The following is a 22,354-nucleotide window of genomic DNA, read 5'->3' as shown; positions in this document are numbered from 1 at the left end:
ATTATAATAATAAACCTATTATAGGCTAATATGAATAACATATTTTTATGAACAATAGCTGACTCCCCTCCCCACCAAAGAAGAGCTGAGTGAGAAGGAGAAGAGTGGTATTCTTTTCCTTCAAGGTCCCACAGCCTTGCCCCTACTGTCATTTTGGGCAATTCTTTGTTGAGGGGAGCTATGCTGTGCATTGCAGGATATTTAGCAGCATCCTTGACCTCTATGCACTAGATGCCAATAGCAATTTTCCTGGATGTGACAACTAGAATTAGCCCTAGATCTTGACAAATATCCCTTGTGGGACAAAATTGTCTCTGGCTGAGAACTACTGTTTAACATTTTTTGCAAATCTCTTTAATTTATGTCTAGCTTTATCAGGGGTATTTGTCAGTGAAACCGACCTTCTTTTACTGCAAGTGCATGGTGGTGAAGAAGTCAGTGCCTACTCCGGTCGGATGCCTCTGCTTTGATACGGGCCAGGGTCCCAGCGGTCTTCTCTAGCAGTGGGTTTGCACTACGAGTGAACATGCCAGCACGATAAGAAAGTGCTAGGAGATTAGTTTTGCCCTTGCAGACCTTTTGAAAGTGTCTTGGAAACTTCAGTGATTATGATGATTTCTAATTCATAATTGATACATTTTTAATATTGGATTCTGTTTCTTAGCTGAAGTTTATTTGATCATATACTTTGAACTCTCCTTATCAGTTATCAGTACTACTGATAATTACTGATCTCCAATTAGTTATCATACTGATAACTAGGGGGAAAGACTTCTGCTTTTAAAGCTAAGAACTTAAATTTGGTATTTAAAAGCCAATACATACTTAGATTATCAAACTTTTAAAAATTAATTATTTTATCTGAAGGATACTTTACAATATTGTGATGGTTTTGCCATACATCGACATGAATTAACCACGGGTGAGTCTTAAGTGTTATGTTATACTGTCTGCGTAATTAGTCAGGTTTTGGTGTTGTTACTGTGTGAATTATCCCTTGGGGTAGGCTTTAGTTACTTCTTTTAAAATGAGTATTAACTGGTTGATCGTAAGTTATATGACCATTTTCTAATTTACTCCAGTAGAAAATTTTTCTAGTCAAGTATTAGGTGGAAACATGTTTACATAACCTTGTAAAAAAATTGTAACATAAAATTCTGGAAGGATGCACCTTATGTGATTTTTTTTTTTGGTTCTGTGCACCAGAATTTTGACTGTAATAAATATGGTTCATCTTTCATATGTTTGTGTACTTGAATATTTAGAGAAATCCTTTAACTTGATATTTAATGAAACAACAAAAGGGTTAGTTACTAAAGCTTCTTGTATTTATAGGTATCATGAACGTTTTCAGACAAGCAGGGAGTTTGTAAGAATAATGCAGTTAACACTAATAAACCCATCAGGTAGATGTAATGAATTATTAACCTTTTGTTGTATTTTATTTATTTGGGGGTGGAATATTTGGAGTAAATCATAGACCTCATGATGTTATACTCCCAAATACTTAATCCATCTCTAAAATTTAAGAACATTTTCTTACATAACCATAAAACCTTTATTAGGTCTAACAAAATTGATGATAATTATTTAATATAAGCTAATACCTAGTTTTGGAGAAGGAAATGGCAACCCACTCCAGTGTTCTTGCCTGGAAAATCCAGTGGACAGAGGAACCTGGTAGGCTACAGACCATGGGATCCCAAAGAGTCAGACATGACTGAACGACCTCACTTTCTTTAATACCTAGTTCATAACTTAAATTTCGCCAGTTGTCCCCAAATCTTTTCCGGTAAGCTTGTTGAAACCAAGATCCAAGAAAAGTTCATATGTTGCATTTGATTATGTCATTATATCTCCTTTAATTCAAAGAGTCTCCTTGTTTACTCTATTTTCTTTTGTGCCTTTGACGTCTTTAAGAAACTAAGTCAGTGTCCCTGTGTCTGACCTTTTGAATTTGATTGCCTCCTTGCAGTGTTGTTTTGTTTCCCCGTCTTTGATATTTTATATGAACTGAAAGTTAAATGCAAAGGCTTGATTACGTTCAGGTTGAGCATTTTTGGCAAGATATATATTCATGTGATCTATCACTTGTGTGGGACTTGTGATTGTCTTGCTGTTCGTGGTGTGAGGTTGGTCAGTAAACTCAGCTGGTAAATAGCCTGATCCTCTTGTTACATCTTTTCTCTCCTTGTAACCTGAAAATAAAATGTAGTAAATATTCTGTTCCTCTTTAGCTTTTTACCTAAAGATGTAAGCACTCTTTGATGATCATTAGGAGGCGAAAGTAGGCTGCAGTCCATGGGGTCACTAAGAGTCGGACATGACTGAGCAACTTCACTTTCACTTTTCACTTTCATGCATTGGAGAAGGAAATGGCAACCCACTCCAGTGTTCTTGCCTGGAGAATCCCCGGGACGGAGGAGCCTGGTAGGCTGCTCTATGTCTATGGGGTCACACAGTGTTGGACACAACTGAAGTGACTTAGCAGCAGCAGCAGCAGCAAGGGGTGAAAAACAGTGATTTATTTTCTAATTCTATCATTCCTTTTACATTTGTTACTGAAGTTTTTCTCTAAGCAAGAGATCTCACTTATCTTAAGCCTGCCTAGTAAACATTGGAATATAGTTCCTGTAGGAAAGTCAGGATAAATGGTTCTTAATGCCTAAGCACTAGTTTTTAGATTAAAGAGACGACGTGAAGTCTACTTCTGGGCATGACAAATATTTTTGGCTTAAAATTTTTTTTAATATCATAAAAAAACTCTTACATTTTAATAACGTAGTTATGCTTCAGTCATTGGTAGAGTGAAGATAATAATAGTGTCTGTGTATCATGCAAGATTTTATAAGGCTTAAAATGAGTTAATACATACAAAAAGCTTAAAACATAGCCTAGTAAATGAATACCACTCAGGATAGCTGACTAATAACAATAATAATAATAACCTCAACAACTATTACTATTATTATTATTTTAAATAAATGAGTTTGAGTTGAAGGGTGATATTTTGACCTTTGTGACACTTCAGCATCTTATAGAGGCTTGTTTGGAAATTCTTTTACTATGGATGGCCATGTCCAACCTCTAATTTTTGCATTTATATCAGCCATAGTGTTAGATATATCTTGATTTACACCTAAATGTTCATGGGTAAGTTATGGGTAAATTAATATTTATAGTGTGAATTACATATTAAATGTACTTCTTTGTTAAAGTCAGCTTATTGGGTTTTTATACTGTACAGTATCTCCCTCTGGTTTACCATGATTCCATATGATAGTTTTCAGAAGTGAGAGATGTGTTTAAAATAAGATTGTGAAGATAAATAGTTGGAAATTAACATATATAGAAAATATCTCTGATAGGTCTGCCATAACTCAAGTATTATACTCTAGATCAGTATTTCAATTTCTGAATGGAAAGAATTAGAATTCCAAAAGCTGATTAATAGTAATAATCATTAAAATTCCCTGTGTCTTTTATGTGCTTTTTACATGCATTAGCTCCTGGAATTCTTATAAGAACCTTATGCTATATAAATCATTCTCCCTGTTTCACAAATGAGGAAGCTAGGCAGTTGGTAAGGGAAATTTCCTTGCCCGGTTTACATACTTAGTATGTAGCAGAGCTAAGACTTGAACCTGTGTATAACTACAGAGTTTTATATTGTGAAGGTTTCAGTCAGTTTAGTCATTAGATCTTTTGAGGCTAAAATTTTCCAAACCTTAAACTTGGCTCCTGTGTCATTTGATATAACCCCATTATGTGTACAATGCTTTTAGTTCAGTTCAGTCGCTCAGTCACGTTCGACTCTTTGCGACCCCATGAACCGCAGCACGCCAGGCCTCCCTGTCCATCACCAACTTCCGGAGTTTACCCAAACCCATGTCCATTGAGTTGGTGATGCCATCCAGCCATCTCATCTTCGTCCCCTTCTCATCCTGCCCCCAATCTTTCCCAGCATCAGAGTCTTTTCAAATGAGTCAGCTCTTCACATCAGGTGGCCAAAGTATTGGAGTTTCAGCTTCAACATCAGTCCTTCCAATGTACACCCAGGACTGATCTCCTTTAGGATGGACTGGTTGGATCTCCTTGAAGTCCAAGGGACTCTTAAGAGTCTTCTCAGTTCAAAAGCATCAATTCTTCTGCACTCAGCTTTCTTTACAGTCCAACTCTCACATCCATACATGGCTACTGGAAAAATCATAGCCTTGACTAGATGGACCTTGGCAAAGTAATGTCTCTGCTTTTTAATATGCTGTCTAGGTTGGTCATAACTTTTCTTCCAAGGAGTAAGCGTCTTTTAATTTCATGGCTGCAATCACCATCTGCAGTGATTTTGGAGCCCCCCAAAATAAAGTCAGCTGTGTCCACTGTGTCCCCATCTATTTGCCATGAAGTGATGGGACCAGATGCCATGATCTTAGTTTTCTGAATATTGAGCTTTAAGCCAACTTTTTCACTCTCCTCTTTCATCAAAAGGCTCTTTAGTTCTTCTTCACTTCCTGCCATAATGGTGATGCCATCTGCATATCTGAGGTTATTGATAAATCTCCTGGCAATCTTGATTCCAGCTTGTGCTTCCTCCAGCCAGTATTTCTCATGATGTACTCTGCATATAAATTAAATAAGCAGGGTGACAATATACGGCCTTGACGTACTCCTTTTCCTGTTTGGAACCAGTCTATTCCATGTCCAGTTCTAAGTGTTGCTTCCTGACCTGCATACAGGTTTCTCAAGAGGCAGGTCAGGTGATCTGGTATTCCCATCTCTTTCAGAATTTTCCACAGCTTATTGTGATCCACACAGTCAAAGGCTTTGGCATAGTCAATCAAGCAGAAATAGATGTTTTTCTGGAACTCTCTTGCTTTTTCCATGATCCAGCGAATGTTGGCGATTTGATCTCTGGTTCCTCTGCCTTTTCTAAATCCAGCTTCAACATCTGGAAGTTCACGGTTCACGTATTGCTGAAGCGTGGCTTGGAGAATTTTGAGCATTACTTTACTAGCGTGTGAGATGAGTGCAGTTGTGTGGTAGTTTGAGCATTCTTTTGCATTGCCTTTCTTTGGGATTGGAATGCAAACTGACCTTTTCCAGTCCTGTGGCCACTGCTGAGTTTTCCAGATTTGCTGGCATATTGAGTGCAGCACTTTCACAGCATCTTCTTTCAGGATTTGAAACAGCTCCACTGGAATTCCATCACCTCCACTAGCTTTGTTCATAGTGATGCTTTCTAAGGCCAACTTGACTTCTCATTCCAGGATGTCTGGCTCTAGGTGAGTGATGACACCATCGTGATTATCTGAGTCGTGAATGCTTTATGTGAAGTTTAATTTTTTTCCTTTCTTTTGAGTAATATGGAGTACAGTTATGAAATCATATAAGTGTGGTTTACTTTATAGAAGTGGCCTGTTTTCTAAAGTAGTTATACCATTTTACATTTCTCTCAGCAATGTATGAGGATTTCTGTTGCTTTATATCCTTGGTATTTTTTATTTTAGCCATTCTAGTGGGTGTATAGTAATATCACATTGTGATTTTAATTTGCATTTCCCTGTTGACTAAGCGTGGAACATCTTTTCATATGCTCGTTGGCCACTTGTATATCTGAAGTGTCAGATTAGAATTTTTGCCCATTTAAAAATTTGGCTTGCTTGCTTGTCTTACTGAATTTTAAGAGTTTTAAAAATATATTTCAGCATCCTCCTTTGCTAACTGTATACATTATACTTTCTTCCAGCCTTGGCATGCCTTTTCATTGTCTAAATGACTTCTTGCAAAGAACAGATGTTTTTAATTTGGATGAAATTCAATTTATCTGGTTTTCCCCCATGACTCAAGCTCCCCACCCCCACCCCCACCCCCAGTTAAAGAAATCTTCATCCATCCAAAAGTTTCAAAGAACATTTTTTTGTAATTTCTTCTAGAAGTGTTAGACTGTCACGGCTTTGGTCTTTATCTTCACTTTCCTTCTTAACTATCATCATCTTAGGTCAGGTCCTTATTATTCCACACCTACATTACATAGTAACACAGTATTCTAACTTCTCTTAGGGCTTTGCCTTCCAATAATAAGGCTCATCTTTCTTAACAAGACAACCAAACAGAAAATTACTGTTACTTGGTAAGGTGAGACTGTGATATGATTAGGGTTTTATGGATGTATGTGGGCAGAGAACACATGGATCCAGTGAAGTAGGTCTCTTAGGGAAATGATATGAATAAATGGCAATAGAAAACTATAAATGAAAATACAGATCTTTATTATTCAAGCTTGTAACTGAATACCTCACAAAGATCTGCATTCATGACACTCCCGTTCTCAAAAAGTCAGTGGTTGACCGTCGCCCAGAGCAGTGGATGCTAGGTGTGGCTGTGTCTGAGAATCACCTGGAGCTTTCTTTGATTAGATGCAGATTCTACTCCAGCCTTTCAAAGTCTCTAGGGTGAGGCTGTGCATTTATAGAGCTCTCCAGGTGTGTCTGGTACAGTAGCATTTGGATCAGCAAGCAGAAACCAGCAATAGAGAGCATAAATTACAGATTTCGTAATGTTGTAGTCAGCGCTCTTAGTGTTTCTGATCTTATTCTTCCCTTCCAATTTCATTTTGTATTTTTCCCATCATGAACTCAGCTAGATGACTTTCTTCCCTGTTCCCCAGAAGACTGTGCTTTTATTTATTTTTCTTCTCTGTTGTGGAATATCCTCTCCCCGGTGCTTATCTCTGGTGGTCCAGTGGTTGGGAATCCACCTGCCAGTACAGGGAATGTGGGTTTGATCCTTGCCTGGGGAAGGTTCCATATTCCACGGGGCGACTAAGCTGACATCGTAAAGACTGTGCTCCACAACAAGAGAAGTCACTGCAATGAGAAGCCCAGACACCGCTTGAGAAAGCCCAAACCTAGCAGAGAAGATCCAGTGCAGGCAAAAGGAAATAAATAAACAAAATTTTAAATTCTTCTCAGTTCCTAGGGTGTAGGAAAAATGGCCTCAAAATAAAGATCAGATCAAGAGTGCTTCTGTAAGATTTTTTTTGGTTGAGACCTCAGAAAGATGTACAGCGCCTCTCAGCAAGACAGAAGCACTTCAAGAAAAAGAACAGAGGACAGAAAGATTTGTTTTAAGATGAGACATTTGAGCACTGAATAGATAAAGTCAGGAAGAGAAATGCTATAGGAGGAAGCTAGGAGAATCGATAAGGCAGGTTTTCGGAGAAGGCGGCAGGGATGGAGTCAGGTGTGAAGATTCAGGGATTGACTGGACTAGGAATCCAGCTAGAAAGTGGAGGACCGCAGTAGTGGGTGTGCCAGCTCATGTTGAGGTTGGCATCAGCCTGCCCTAGTATGGGACTTTCTCCTGTAATGGTAGCCTTTGCTAGGTGTGTGCAGCGGAACAATGGGACAGTGCACAGTCAGTATGGGACCCTGGTAAGGGAGGGGAGGCTTAACGGATGAGTTTGGCGACCTGCTTTGTTGGAGGGGGCGGGATCTGTTGGAAGAAATGCCGGAATCAGTGCTGAGGGGCACTGTGCAGGAGCGTGGTGCAGGAGTGGAGAGCTTGGGAGCAAGGGCTCTCTCACAGATGAACACAGAACTGATAAAACTAACGGTTGGTGTAAAAGGAAGAGCGTTGTTGAGAGTAAATAAATGCTTGTGGATGTGTTTATCTATAGTTCCCCATGCCTAGCATGGAAATGGAGAAGGAAATGGCAACCCACTCCAGTGTTCTTGCCTGGAGAATGCCAGGGACGGGGGAGCCTGGTGGGCTGCTGTCTATGGGGTCGCACAGAGTCGGACACGACTGAAGTGACCTAGCAGCAGCAGCATGCCTAGCATAGTACCTGGAACATAAGTACTTGTGTGTTTATAAGTGAATAAGTATCTTTGTTGAGCACCTCTTACGTGCTTGTCCCTGCCATTGTGAAGCTTACAGGCTCACATTTTAATGAGTAAATGAAATTTTGGAGATGATCTCCATGTGTTGGTAGCCCTTCTCTGACGTGAACCCTGCATGTATTACTCCTGTTTCCTGACGAGAGAGAGTGGATGACCCGGCAAATAGATAGGTAGATAGATTTATTTTTTTTATTTCAAATGGCATTTGTTTTGGTGGTATTTCCTGGATTCATACTAACACCTGCCATTTATCAAGCACTTGCTGAGTTTGACTATTGAAAGTTTTATATGCCAACTTATATTTAACTTTTGAAACAACCCCACAAGATACAAACACAATTACTATGTCTGCTTTGTCAGTGAGACAGTTGAAAATGAGGGATGTTAAGAAATTGTTCAAATTCAATAAACTAGTAAATGTCAGAGGCAGGCTTCGAATTCAGGACCGTCCAAGCCCATGGTGTTTATTCTCCTGTACTGGAGTGAATTACAGATGAGCTGGTTTCTTTTTGTTTTATACATGGTATGATGCTGGAAATTTGTGAGTACTTTAGAATGGCAAAGATTCGCATTGTTTTCTGGCTGAATCTCCTTTATACATGTTGATTCATACCAATTTAATATGGGTCACTTTCCCTTAAAAATAGCTTGTTTGATTTTTTGCAGTGTGGTTTCCTTCCATTATTTTAAGTTTTTCTTTGGTTGGTTTTTTGGAGAAACTAGGGAGACTCTGGCTGTCCTCACTAAAGCCCAAGATATTCTTTTGTTTGTTTTATGTTTAGATTATGATGTTGAATCAGGTTATTCTGAAAAGCGTCATTTGCCAGACTTCTCCCTTGTTTGAAGACTAAGTACCAGTTTATTTCAAGTAGTTTTATCTTAAGTATTGTTGCACTCTCTTGAGTAGGACGGCATTTGTTTCACGCTAATTTGAGTGTAATGGATTTTGATCGTTTACCGGGAAAGACAGACTTGTGGTTAGTCAGGCTTGTCGTCCCCCTTCCCCCGTATGTGACTAAGGACAGTGCCGCAGCAGCCCAGAGACTAAGTTATAGCTTACCTTACAGCTGGATGCTCTGTTCCCTCTAGGTCACGTTTGAGATTATCATCAAAACTGGATGCATTCCTGACTTTTATCTTGTAGCCACCCTTGGTTCTTTGGTCATAAGAAGCTCTTTTCATGCTTTTATGTTTTAAAAAACCATCTTTCAATTACAGTGCTCTGTGAGAGAATATGAAATGTTGCCATGCCAAAGTTTATATGAATCCATTTCAAGCTAATTTTGTGTTTAACGTTTTAAAACTAGAAGTTTTACCTGCTTAATCAGTTTTATCATAGTTAATTTAAGCCATGTTTGGTTCATCTAGGCTTGAATTAAACTGTCTACACTTACTACTGTGTTTCTCTTACCCTTTAGTAAATCTTAAACCTGTGAAGTCCCTTCACCTCGAGTGCTCTGGCAGCATTGGATGTGACATGATGGGTCTATATCTAATATTTCTAACTCTAACAGAGGGTTTACTGTTGTGAAGGTGTCATATAGATTTCCCCAGGTGACAGTCTGAAACACTGCTGGTATAATCTCAGGTGACTAACACAGACTAGCTTCATTAGAGTGGCTCACAGACAAAAGGAGACCTAGAATTCCGTTTCCTCCATGAACCGAAGCAGTTCCTCTGTCCTTGGTAAGACATTTCTAGGATCAGTTCTGCAACTATATGAGACCATAGACACCTAACAAGTGTGTTCCTGAATATATGTCTTACATTTCATGAAAATTGTTTTGCCTGAAAGAAAGCTTGAATTTATTCCCGACCCCCACTTTCTTTTTTTCCCCTAGATGCCGTGCTTTGGTCGATTGTTTTCTTTAGAAAGAGTATAAATTAGAGGCTATATTGATTTTCTCCTCTGCTTTTCTGAGCCCTAAGTAAGTTAGATTTCCAAAGTTATATCTTAAGACATAGTTGTTTTCTGCTTTGAAATTCCTTGTGTTTGGATAATTGCTTCTTAGAGCTATGAAAGTACCTATTATGTAATGAAGAAGGAATATTGGGTGTGTTAAGAAAATAAGAATAAAATATTTTCATAAATCTCTCTTGTTAAATGTTGTAGTATCTGTTGTAGTATCAACTATTCCCACAGGGAAATATGAAATACTTTGAAATCATTTGTTGAAAATTCAGTGGGAATGAGTAATTCAGCTTTGTTTTAAGCACCTTTACAAAGATAAGAGAGTCTGTCTTATCCTTGCCAGGCCTTATTAATTGCTTCTTTAAGAAAGCAGTAAGATGCACATTAAGAACAACAAAGGATGCTTTTCTCCGCATAAACATAAACATTCATAAATTCCTTCCTCCCTACTTTATTAAGATAAGTTTATTTATTAAGATAACAGTAAAGGGTTACCAGATAGTACGTGCGCTTGTTTCTCAGCTCTTTTCTGGTGGGATCCCCCAACCCCCGCCTGCTCTTTGTTCCCACAGCTTGAGAGGCTGAGCCTGTTTCTGTGTATAGATTGTGGGCCAGTGCTGCTGTGTGTGGTGATCTCTTTGTGCGTAAGAGAAAAATAAATACACTGTTAGGAGTTTTCACTAAGTGAACTTCCTCCAGTTTAAAGAACTGCCCTTTATTATGAGACTATAGTCTTCCTGCTATATGATATTTAACATCCCTTTCTGAATTGAAGGCTGTGAATTTAGATTTTAAAAATATTGTGTCTTACCAAGTTGAGAACCATGATATCAGTGCTACAATTCAGGGAGGGGGAATTTTATTGGTCCACAGATTCAAAATCTAGGAACCATAGTTTTACCTGTGGTTTACCTGCCTCACATAGTCATTTACCTGTGTGAGGAGATCGTGGATATTGGGGTAAAAGATAGGGAAATCCTTGTCCTTCGGATGGAGGAATGGGCCATGAAGTTAGTTAGATATGTGGTTACAACTGTGGAATCAAAATAGCTTCTTCAGGACCTTATTAGGCTCATCATTAGGAAGTATCTGGAGTGTGGCAGCCAATAATTTAAATTGTATCCAACTCCAAAGCCTGCATAGAGTTGGACTGAGTCTCTAGTGGCTAAGTAAAATGATGTGAGCATTGGCACCAATATTGGGATATCAGCTAGGAGAGAGAAGGGAGAGAGATCGATATGCATTCTTGCCACCCTAGAACAATGTGTAAGCAATGTTGTCTTCTAACATGGTTCCCATTCTTAAAGAGAAGGCTGGAAAGGAGTGGAATTTTTTTTATCTGTTATGTTTTGAGAACTCAGTTATACAGAAGGGAAAGTGTAGTAGTTTTTTTCTAGCATGATATTTGCACAGCTTTCTAGTGGAAAATTTTTTGAGAAATAGATGTGTAAAGTTTTGAATTGTGTCCTTCATTTACGAAGTGTCCCTATCTATATGTGAAAGCTGATCCAGTTGAGTGGTCTCTGTCCTGTAGGCTCTCCTTTCTTCTTCACTGTCATTAAGATATTTCTCGATTTATCCTTTCCTACCACAGACCCTGGGATGGTGTTTTTTATCCCCACTCTTTGAGTCTCACCTTACCCCACAATTCCTGATGCTGGCATTTGTGTTGGCAGGTGGAGGGAAAGCAGAATGAGGAGATGGGGGAAAGTGAACACTGCTCCCGTGGCTGGATTCTCGCCTGCCGATCGCTCATTTACTGTGTGACCTTGAGCCTGTACGCCTCAGAGTTTGTGTACGGGTTAGTCACTTGAGTCGTGTCCGACTCTTTGTGACTCCATGGACTATACCCCGCCAGGCTTTTCTGTCCATGGGACTCTCCAGGCAGGCCTACTGGACGAGTTGCCATGCCCCCCTCCACAGGATCTCCACCCAGGGACTGAGCCCATATCGCTTACATAGCCTGTATTGGAAGGTAGATTCTTCACTAGCACCACCTGGGAAGCCCATGCCTCCGAGCTTGAAAGTGAAAGTGAAGTCACTCAGTCGTGTCCAACTCTTTGTGACTCCATGGACAGTAGCCTACCAGGCTCTGGGTCCATGGGATTTTCCAGGCAAGAATACTGGAGTGGGCTGCCATTTCCTTCTCCAGAGGATCTTCCCAACCCAGGGATCGAACCGGGGTCTCCTGCGTTGCAGACAGACACTTTACTGTCTGAGCCATACCTGTAAAACCGAGATACTATTGTTCTTTGAATCTATTGAGAACATATGTGAAAACACTTTTGACAACTTATTACTGTATAATTCTTAGATAGTATTAATAAAGGTTACATTCATAGGTGCTCTTAGTACATTTCCAGTTAAATAGATTCTTGTGAACAGTCTTAGAAAGAAACCTAAGCACCTCATTTAACATTTGTTTTGTGGGAATAGACCCTGAGTTTCAGTCAACTTTTAATGACCATGTACTCACACATGTTGAAAGCTCAATAAGAGCAGAAATTAGGGGCTATTATATCATAACTGTCCTGTGCTTAACATTTCTAACCCAAAGTAGATGCTCATCACATTGTTTATTACATGAATGATTATTTGATATACACATATAATTGCAAAGAACTTTCCACCCAGAGGAAAGTACTGTCTTATACTTGCTGATGTGAGTATGGATATATAGACAAGAATGCTCTCCGGCCTAAAATTAACTTAAGCCATCCTTTTAATTCTGTGCGTGCATTCGCATGTGCTGTTGAGAACATATTTAGTGCTGAGAATCTACAAGAGTTATTTTCTGAGGAAATGTGGGATAAATAAAATCGCTTTGTGTGCTTTTCAAGCCATATACTCATTAGTGAAATTTTACTAATTATAGTTAAGAACTTACTTTGTCTCTTTGGAGGATGGAAATTGAGAGCTTTATTGTTGTGTTTCCTTTTTTAAAGCAAAGATCATTGTCAGCCATCTCAAATTGTATGTCCTTTGAAAGGTTATTAATAGACTTGTTTGCTAAGACTGAGCTGCTTAATTAATAGTAAATAACTGTGTTATTTTTAAAATTTTGTGCTCTGTAAGGAAACACTGCTGAGTTTGTATAGTACCACTGTCAGATATTTAGTTCATTTTTTAAGGTGGTGGTTCTATTCATGTTTGGGTGTAATACTTTCTTAAATTCATGTTGACTGATGTTTGTTTTTAGTATTTTGATCTTTTCCTGATTCTTCGTGCTGCTTTAAGAATTTTAAATCTCTTAAAACCTCGCTAATTATCTTGAGATTCAAGATTAAAGTATATAGTTCTTATAATATAATAACTTAAGCCAATATATTTTATCCTGAGTGTGCATATGGAACTGTATAGGGTTTAAGTGGATTTTCCAGCTACCGAATTAGATTATTTCAAAATGTCAGCTATGTTTGCCAGTCATCTGGTTTTTAAATAAAGCTGATCTGGAATTTGTCCAGGGAGCTCATTAGAGTTCTAACATGAACAGTGAGCTGCCTTCTCCAGTCCTAATCTTTTGGCTCTATAGAAAGGAAAACTGAAGCTGGGCGTTTCCTTTGGGCACACAGCAGGAGAATCTAGGGATTCTTTCTATTATGGCCTTTTGTGGGTTTTGTTGCTGTTGTTGGTCGGTCACTAAGTTGTGTTTGACTCTTTGAGGCCACATGGACTGCAGCATGCCAAGCTCCTCTGTCCTCTGCTGTCTCCTAGAGTTTGCTCAAACTCATGTCTGTTGAGTCAGTAATGCTGTCCAACCATCTCATCCTCTGCTGCCCCCTTCTACTTTTACTTTCAATCTTTCCCAGCATCAGGGTCTTTTCCAAGGAGTTGGCTCTTCATATCAGGCGGCCAAAATATTGGAGCTTCAGCTTCAGCATCAGTCCTCCCACTGAATATTCAGGGTTGATTTTTTTTTTTTAGGAATGACAGGTTTGATTTCCTGGCAGGCCAAGGGACTCTTAAGAGTCTTCTCCAACATCACAATTGGAAAGCATCAGTTCTTAGGCACCCAGCCTGCTTCAGGGTTTCCCTGGTGGCGCAGACAGTAAAGAATCCGCCTGCAGTTCAGGAGACCTGGGTTTGATCCCTGGGTCAGGAAGATTTCCCTGGAGGAGGACATGGCCACCCACTCCAGTCTTCTTGCCTGGAGAACCCCCGTGAACAGAGGAACCTGGTGGACTACGGTCCATGGGATTGCAAAGAGTCAGACACGGCTGAGTGATAAGCACAGCAGCCTTCTTTATGGCCCAGCTGCTGAAGAATTGATGCTTTTGAACTGTGGTGTAGGAGAAGACTCTTGAGAGTCCCTTGGACGTCAGGGAGGTCAAACCAGTCAATCTTATAGGAAATCAAGACTGATGCTGAAGCTGAAGCTCTGATATTTTGGCCATCTGATCTGAAGAACTGACTCATTGGAAAAGATCCTGAGCTGAGAAAGATTGAAGGCAGGAGGAGAAGGGGACAACAGAGGATGAGATGGTTGGATGGTATTGCCGGCTTTATGGATATGAGTTTGAGCAAGCTCCAGGAGTTGGTGATAGACAGGGAAGCCTAGTGTGCTGTAGTCCTTGGGGTTGCAAAGAGTCAGAAATGACGGAACAACTGAACTGAACTCGCATCTGTACATGACAGCTGAAACAACCATAGCTTTGACTCTATGGACCTTTGTCCACAACATGGTATATCTGCTCTTTAATATGCTGTCTAGGTTTGTCACAGCTTTCCTTCCAAGGAGCAAGCATTCTTAATTTCCTGGCTGCAGTCACCATCTGCAGTGATTTTGAAGCCCAAGAAAATAAAATCTGTCACTGCTTCCACTTTTTCCACTTTTGTTTGCTGTGAGGTAATGGGACTAGATGCCATGATCTTAGTTTTTTGAATGTTGAGTTTCAACTTGGCCTTTTCACTGTCCTCTTTCCCCCCTCATTAAGAGGCTCTTAAGTTCCTCTTTACTTTCAGCCGTTAGAGTGGTATCATCTGCATATCTGAGGTTTTTTATGTTTCTCCCAGCAGTCTTGATTCCAGCTTGTGATTCATCCAGCCCAGCATTTCACATGATGTGCTCTGCATATGAGTTAAATAAACAAGGTGACAATATACAGCTTTGTCACCCTCCCGTTCCAGTTTTGAACCAGTTGGTTATTCCATGATGGTTCTGTTGCTTCTACCTGCATACAGGTGTCTCACAAGACAAGTAAGGTGGACTGGCACTGTCATCTTTTGAAGAATTTCCCACGGTTTGTTGTGGTCCACACAAGGCTCTAGCTTAGACAGCGAAGCAGTAGTAGGTGTTTCTCTGGAATTCCCTTGCTGTCTCCATGATTCAGTGCATGTTGACAGTTTGATACCTGCTTCCTCTGCCTTTCTAAACCTAGCTTGTACTTCTGAGGCCTAGCTTAAAGGATTTTGAGCATACCTTGCTAGCATGTGAAATGAGCACAATTGTAAGGTAGTTTGAACATTCTTTGGGATTGAAATGAAAACTGGCCTTTTCCGGTCCTGTGGCCACTGCTGAGTTTTCCAAATGTGCTGATGTGTTGAGTGCAGCACTTCCACAGCGTCATCTTTTAGGATTTTCAAAAGCGCATTTGGAATTTCATTGCCTCCATTCGCTTTATTTGTAGTAATGCTTCCTAAGGCCTGCCTGACTTCATGCTCCAGTATGTTCAACTCTAGGTCAGTGTCCACACCGTCATGGGTGACCACATCATCGTGGTTATCCAGGTCATTAAGACCTTCCTTGTAGTTCCTCTGTGTATTCTTGCCACCTCTTCTTAATCTCTTCTGCTTCTGTTAGGTCCTTACAGGTTCTGTCATTTATTATAGCCATCCTTGCATGAAATTGTCCCTTGACATCTCTAATTTTTTTGAAGAGATCTCTTGTCTTTATCATTCTGCTGTTTTCCTCTATTTCTTTGCATTGTTCATTGAAGAATGCCTTCTTATCTCTCCATGCTGTTCTCTGCAACTCTACATTCAGTTGGGTATATGTTTCACTTTCTCCCGTGCCTTTCATTTTTCTTCTTTCCTCAGCTATTTGTAAAGCCTCCTCAGACAACTGCTTTGCCTTCTTGCATTTTTTCTTCTTTGAGATGGTTTTGGTCACTGTGTCTTGTACATGCTGTGGTTTTTGCCTCTGCCCAAATATCTGCCATTTTAATATGGAAAGAGCCCCTAGACCAAAGATAATATATTCAGAGGTATTAGTTCTTTTTAGTGTTAGGGAATTTCAAAATACATTTACCGGTACAGGGAATGCCTGTACTTTCCTCTCAATTTTGCTGTGAACCTAAAACTGCTCTAAAAAATAAAGTTAAAAAAAAAAAACCCACTTCCATGTATTTGAAGTCTCCTCAGTTTACCTATACATCAAGGGATGAGGGAAAGAGAATAAACCTCATCAGCATACTGTCAGGACCTGTCAACGTCAGAAAAGAATGTTGGTAAATCTCACAGAATTTGTCTCTGGGTCAAAAAGAGATAGTGCATTGATAGGAGGAGACATTTTGATGATGACAGCTCTTTATATTGAGTAACCTGTTTCCTGTATCCTCAGTTCAATTCAGTCACTTAACTGTGTCCGACTCTTTGTGACCCCATGGACTGCAGCATGTCAGGCTTCCCTGTCCAACACCAACTCCCGGAGTTCACTCAAACTCATGTCCATCGAGTTGGTGATACCATCCAACCGTCTCATCCTCTGTTGTCCCCTTCTCCTGCCTTCGATCTTTTCCAGCATCAGGGTCTTTTCCAGTGAGTCAGTTCTTCGCATCAGGTGGCCAAAGTACTGGAGTTTCAGCTTCCGCATCAGTCCTTCCAATGAACATTCAGGACTGATTTCCTGTAGGATTGACTGGTTTGATCTTGCAGTCCAAGGGACTCTCAAGAGTCTTCTCCAACACCACAGTTCAAAAGCATCAATTCTTCGGTGCTCAGCTTTCTTTATTGTCCAACTCTCACATCCATACATGACTACCAGAGAAATCATAGCTTCAACTAGGTTGGCCTTTGTTGGCAAAGTAATGTCTCTGCTTTTTAATATGCTGTCTAGGTTTGTCATAGCGTTTCTTCCAACAAGCAAGCATCTTTTAATTTCCTTTATTCTGTGTATCCTTGAGTTGCTATCACTTTTTGGTAGAGTATATATTCTTTCTCAAGGGAGTTCCTGAGAGGGAAATGAGGAAGGCATATAACAAATAATATAGGTGAATATTTTCTCAATTCTCCCAAGAATATGGTGCATGGTAAGAGCCATAATAGAAACATGGGAGAAAAGAGTTAATTCATTTTAAAAAGTGGATGTTGTAGTTCATTAAGCTTAATTCTATTGTAGAACCCTAGGTAAGAAAGATTATTCTAGTAAATTCTTTAAAAACATGCATGGAAAGTAAGTTTTTAAGGCCCTGCATATCTAAAAATATTTTATTTTACCCTAATATGTAATTGATAATTAGACTGAATTGGAAGTCATTTTCTGAATGTCGTTACTTCTGAATTGGAAGTCATTTTCCTGCTAGTTTTGAAGACACTGCCTATTCTTTTGTCCTGGTTCCAGTATTGTTGATATCAGTAACTTATCTGATCCCTAATCGCAGTGCTATTAATTATCTGTGGAAGGATTTTTTGCTATTGTAGGGTTGGTTCTCAGTTTTTGCCACTGATGTGTGGTTCAGCTTTCTTGAAGCTGCAGGACAAGTGGCTGCAAGTTCATCTCATGCTTTCCAGGGGCAAGTTTATCTGTTGACGTGTCCTCTCTTGGATGCATACTTGTGGAATACATACCCACACTTGTGTATGCTTTTCTAAAAAATACTCCATTCCTATAAATTTTGTCGAATTTTAGGAGAAAATACGTTATTAGGTCACTATCTTGATTCTACCGTTTTAACTTGGAACCTTTCTTGATTTTCTATCTATTATCCAATTTGATCCTTATAACAGTCCTGCAATATAGATAATGTTATTAAAATTTTATAGATAAGGAAACAGAGACTCAGAGAAATTAAGTCAATGGCTCTAATGTATCCAACTAGGTTAGAACTAGGGTTTGAACCCAAGCAATTTTAATTTCAAATTCTGTTTAACCATTGCACTATAAATCCCTTTTGTGATGTTATATTCTTTATGCTTTAAGAGGTAGGCAACACTGGGTGAATTATTTATTAGTATTTCTCTGATGCCTATATTAAATGGCAGTTTATATTTCATGACAAGGGAGAAAAGTGGGGGGAAAACTCCCAAACCCAAAACCTGTTCTAGTTGTGGGTATCAACCATAAACCATTTTTATCACTAACTGATTTTAAAATGCCTTTATCAAAGAACTAGTATGTACAGGAAATTAAGTTTGTTTAAATGTCCTTTCCTTTGAAGAGAAATAGTCTTAGATTTTGTGGGATGCTGTTGTGTATGAATGGAGAGCCAGCCTTGAAGTGTATGCATGATGAGGAAGGAGGTGGAGATCTTACAGTAAGGCGCCTATAAAAGTGAGCCACCAAGTCAGCTATAATTGAGTTGTTGTCTAAGAATGTGTGTTTCCAGGTTGAAAGACCTGTGGTTAGAAAAATCAGTCTAGGGTATATAAAGAAAATAACTGACTTAAAGCTTTTTAACTTTAGTTAAGGTATACAGTAAAGTAAATGCATTTTAATATTAACTAGGAAAGTCTTAGAATTTTAAAGATTAGGTATAAAGAGATGACATACTGTATCATTTTGGCTAGAGGTACTTTCCTGTTAGATTTAATGATATGGGATCATCCTAGTCACTTAGTTTTAACCCAGAAAAAAAAAAACAAAATGATATTTATATTTGTTACTGTGATAATAAAGTTGCATTTTTTCAATAAGAGTTTTAAGTGTAAAATATTCATTGGTTGAGGATATCTTTTGAAAAGTTTAAATGTAATAAAGAGGAACTATAGCATCTCTTTCAGAGAAACATATTGGAGCATACAGCATTGTTAGTGGTATCCTTTTAATCTTTTCTGTTAATGGTTTGCATTAGCAGTGTCTTAATGACACATGTATCTCTACTAGAGGTAAAATTTAAGTGTTTATTCTCTGTTAGCCGTTGGAACCCATCAAAAATGTGCTTGAAAGAATATCTTCCCTTATGAATTCTTAATCATAGCTAAAGCAAGCAGTAGATTAGATATAAATCTAGAAGCTTCAGGAAAGATAAACAAGTGTTATATCCATTTTTAAAGTAAGCAAAAACTGGAAAGAATCAGAAGACGTGGGAAGTGTGGCAGATACTATAAAAGCATAATGAGTATGAGAAGAGGATTGCGTATTTTGAGAAGAGAGAAACTGAGTGTATTATTTCATCCTGAATCTCTAAGTATTAATCTTGCTTTGTTTTACTAAGGCAGTAATTTGGTACAGGGCATTACTGGTTTGATAAAAAGGTAAAATAGAATAGCCTTTCTTGTTTTTCAGCTCATTTCTTCTAAAACACCCAGCAGCATGGCTTAATGCCTTTTCTGTCAGCCTCTTTCTCTATCTGTTTATTGCTGATTTGACGATCTCTGGTCCTTCTCCTTTGCTGTTAAATGTGTGTGTCCTTTGTTTGTGCTGGTGGGTTCGCTATATTTGGATGTGAAGAAAAGCCTGTTATTGCCATACTGGTCTAATTAGCCTTCTGGGTGAGTGTATACATTACATAGGCCTTTTAAGCCATGAAAGAAGACAGCTCACAACAACGTAGGTTTTCTTCCTGTACTGTGGTTTCGCCTGTTTTATTTCCTCCACGAATTGATGGCCGAAAGCTTGTCCGGAACGCTTCATTTGGAGGATACAATGAACTTTCTCCTTCTTTGCCAGGTTTGTTTGTTTAATCTTGCATTCTTTTCTTAATTTCTTATAGACTTTTCATTAAAATAAACTAGACATCTTAATGTCTTAAAGCTGCTTTCTTTTAAACAAAACAATTCTGTAGTGAAAGGTTAGATTTTAGTAACTGCTACTATATGGCTTGGCTTTCCATATTTTCTTTTACATTCTCTTTATGCTTGAACTTGAAAGCTAATGATTCAATGAAGTATGAATCTTGAGTGCTTATAGCATGAGTTTTTAATTATTGAAATAAATATTATAACCCTTTGATAAAAATAAAGCCCTTTGTAGAGTTGAGATAAAATTATAAAATTCTATAAATAAACCAATTGTTCTGAAGTTTCTGCAAATGAAATCCACATATTTAATATTAATATTTGCTTGACTGTTCCCAAGCAAAATAGTAACTGTGAAAATTGATGTTTAGTTTATGCTTTAATAGATTAAGTCCTGACTAACATGAAGTTATCTGTGTAATTTAATTTTTGAAATGCCTTACTTCATGTTGTTAAATGTGTTTATGTATGACCAGTTTTTACTTAGAAAATGTTATTTTTAGGGCAATATTTATTAAATGAAATTAGACATTTGACAGCTATGATTTAGACGTTAAACAATTGGTCAATGAGATGTAGCTGTTAACTGATCTTTTATTGTTTGAAAAAGATTTATTGTAGCAAATATTTGGATATAGATGTTAAGATATAAGCAATCTTTGTTTTCTTTTCAGAATATTAAACTGCTACATAATCATATCTACTCTTTTAAGGTTATATTTTTCTTTTAAAATAAAAATGTTCTTTTAATCCTCATGACAAATATTGACTGAACTGGTGTTGTTTTAATTGTTTATGTATTTTTCTGACACTCATTTTGTGAAATTCGAATTATATTTTCATTTTTCACACTAGCCTTTCTTCTTAGCTTTTTGTTAATACTCATGCTGATAGGTAGGACATACATTCTCTTGAGATACAGTGTTACTTGGACAATTAAATAAATTATTATAAATTCACTGACTTCATTTTCTTTTCTAACGGTATTTTGAAATAGTCCTGAACTGTTGCCTGAGTAACATAAGCTTTAAACAGCACTCATAATCCGTGTTGAGTCTTAGTGTAGCATGCTTACTATCATGCTTCTTTCTTAATGTTCTCACAATGGTGTAAATTTTACTATTTGTCTTTGTTCAGAAGTGACTCTGAAAATACAACAAACAAGTTTTTTTTTTAATGTTGTTGGATACTTACTTGCTTTTTCAATGTGACTTAGTTCCATTTCTGTGTTTGGCTCCTTGTTTTTCTTTTTTTAAGCCAGCAAGCTTGCTGGCACATGTTTGCTGACCTTCATGCTATGAGTCTACTTAATGTAGAGAATAATCAGGTGACCTTACTTAACAATAGAAAACTTAACATTTTAGAAGTTTGGTTTTTACTTCATTTAATTTAAGACAGAGTTGTGAGTTTCTTCTGTCAAAGAGAATATTGAAGGTCGTCCAGATAGATTTCTTTTAGTGGAAAAGCAGATGTTTGGCTTTGTTTTCTAATTCTTGAACTAGATAAGGTCATATTCATAAGGATGCTTCCACAGTCCTCTTAATACAACTAACAATAATAGTAAAACCAGCCATGATAAAAAGCGCTTTCTAATATGTTTTATCAGCTAGGTAGAATAGTTGAATAGAATCAGGTACTTCAAAGAAGTGGCTTTTTTTTTAAGTTAAAAATAATAATGGGGCATTTTATTGTTTTTATCTGACAGCATTAGAGAAAGAGAGGTTATACATTAGTGATATTTAAAGATAGCTTTGTTTCACTGCTTTGACCACAACCCCTTTTAGTTTTCATTTTCCTTGGGAAAATCCACCCGCCCTTTTTTTTTTGGTCGCTTCTACCTTAAGGAACAAATCGGTATGACCTTTTTCTGTATGGTAGAGTTATAAAATAGAGTGGTACCGTTTGTCCATGTACCTAGAAATTGAAATAAACTTTGAACAAAGAAATTCACAGACACTCTGTAGAAGCTCTAGTATATAGTTAGATCTTTTTAGTATATTTTGACTTCTCCGAATTTTTTTTCTTGTGCAATTTCTTAATTCTTGCCTGTGTTCAATTTAGTTAATGCAGTAATTCTATATTTGTAAATATTTACCGAATCTACATTTTTGGATACTGTGTATGTAATCTGATTTTAACAAGGCCGAAGCAGTATAAAATTTGCTTTATTATATCTAAACATTATTGAACCAAGTTTTAATGAGGTATATAAAAAGTTATATCTTATCAGTGATGATAGCATTTTTCATCTGTTAATAAGAAGTTAGGGACAGTGTACTAATTTATTCAGGAATCACATTCCGCTGAATTAGTAGGAGAAAGTTTTACTACTATATTACTGGAAAATATCTTCATGCTATTTTCCCACAGATTTAGGGAAGATTTTCTTGAGACCCAAAAAGCACTAACTGTTAAAAGAATGAGGTTGCTACATTTGACAGTGTTCAAATTAAGAGACATTCTTCAAAAGAGACCATGCAGAGAATTAAAAGACAAGCCATAGAGTGGGGAGATATTTGCAATAAATATAACTGGCAAAGAACCAATATTTGGAAAACGTTATGAATTCCTATATAAATCAAGAAAAAGTACAGAGTTGTTTTTTTTTTTTTAATGTACTGAAGAGTTTCTTCACAAAGAGAAAATTAAA

General features: G+C 37.9%; 1 protein-coding gene across 15 annotated transcripts in view; it reads left to right on the top strand.

Moving 5' to 3' along the window:
• OSBPL8 (oxysterol binding protein like 8) overlaps positions 1-22,354 on the top strand; it is a 168,604-nt gene that overhangs the window by 92,667 nt on the left and 53,583 nt on the right. Inside the window, exon 1 of one of the 15 annotated variants that reach the window (XM_012173955.5) lies at positions 19,364-19,636. The exons of the other annotated variants lie outside the window; for them this stretch is intronic. Coding sequence (XP_012029345.3) covers positions 19,492-19,636 — 145 coding nt within the window. The 5' untranslated portion in view covers positions 19,364-19,491. Of the gene's footprint in view, positions 1-19,363; positions 19,637-22,354 lie in introns of those variants that run through there. 15 annotated transcript variants of the gene reach the window in all.

Source organism: Ovis aries, chromosome 3 (assembly GCF_016772045.2).
Source record: "Ovis aries strain OAR_USU_Benz2616 breed Rambouillet chromosome 3, ARS-UI_Ramb_v3.0, whole genome shotgun sequence".
Taxonomy (NCBI): Eukaryota; Metazoa; Chordata; class Mammalia; order Artiodactyla; family Bovidae; genus Ovis; species Ovis aries.
The sequence above is the reverse complement of the archived record's forward strand: the minus strand, read 5'-3'. Positions and strand labels throughout refer to the sequence as shown.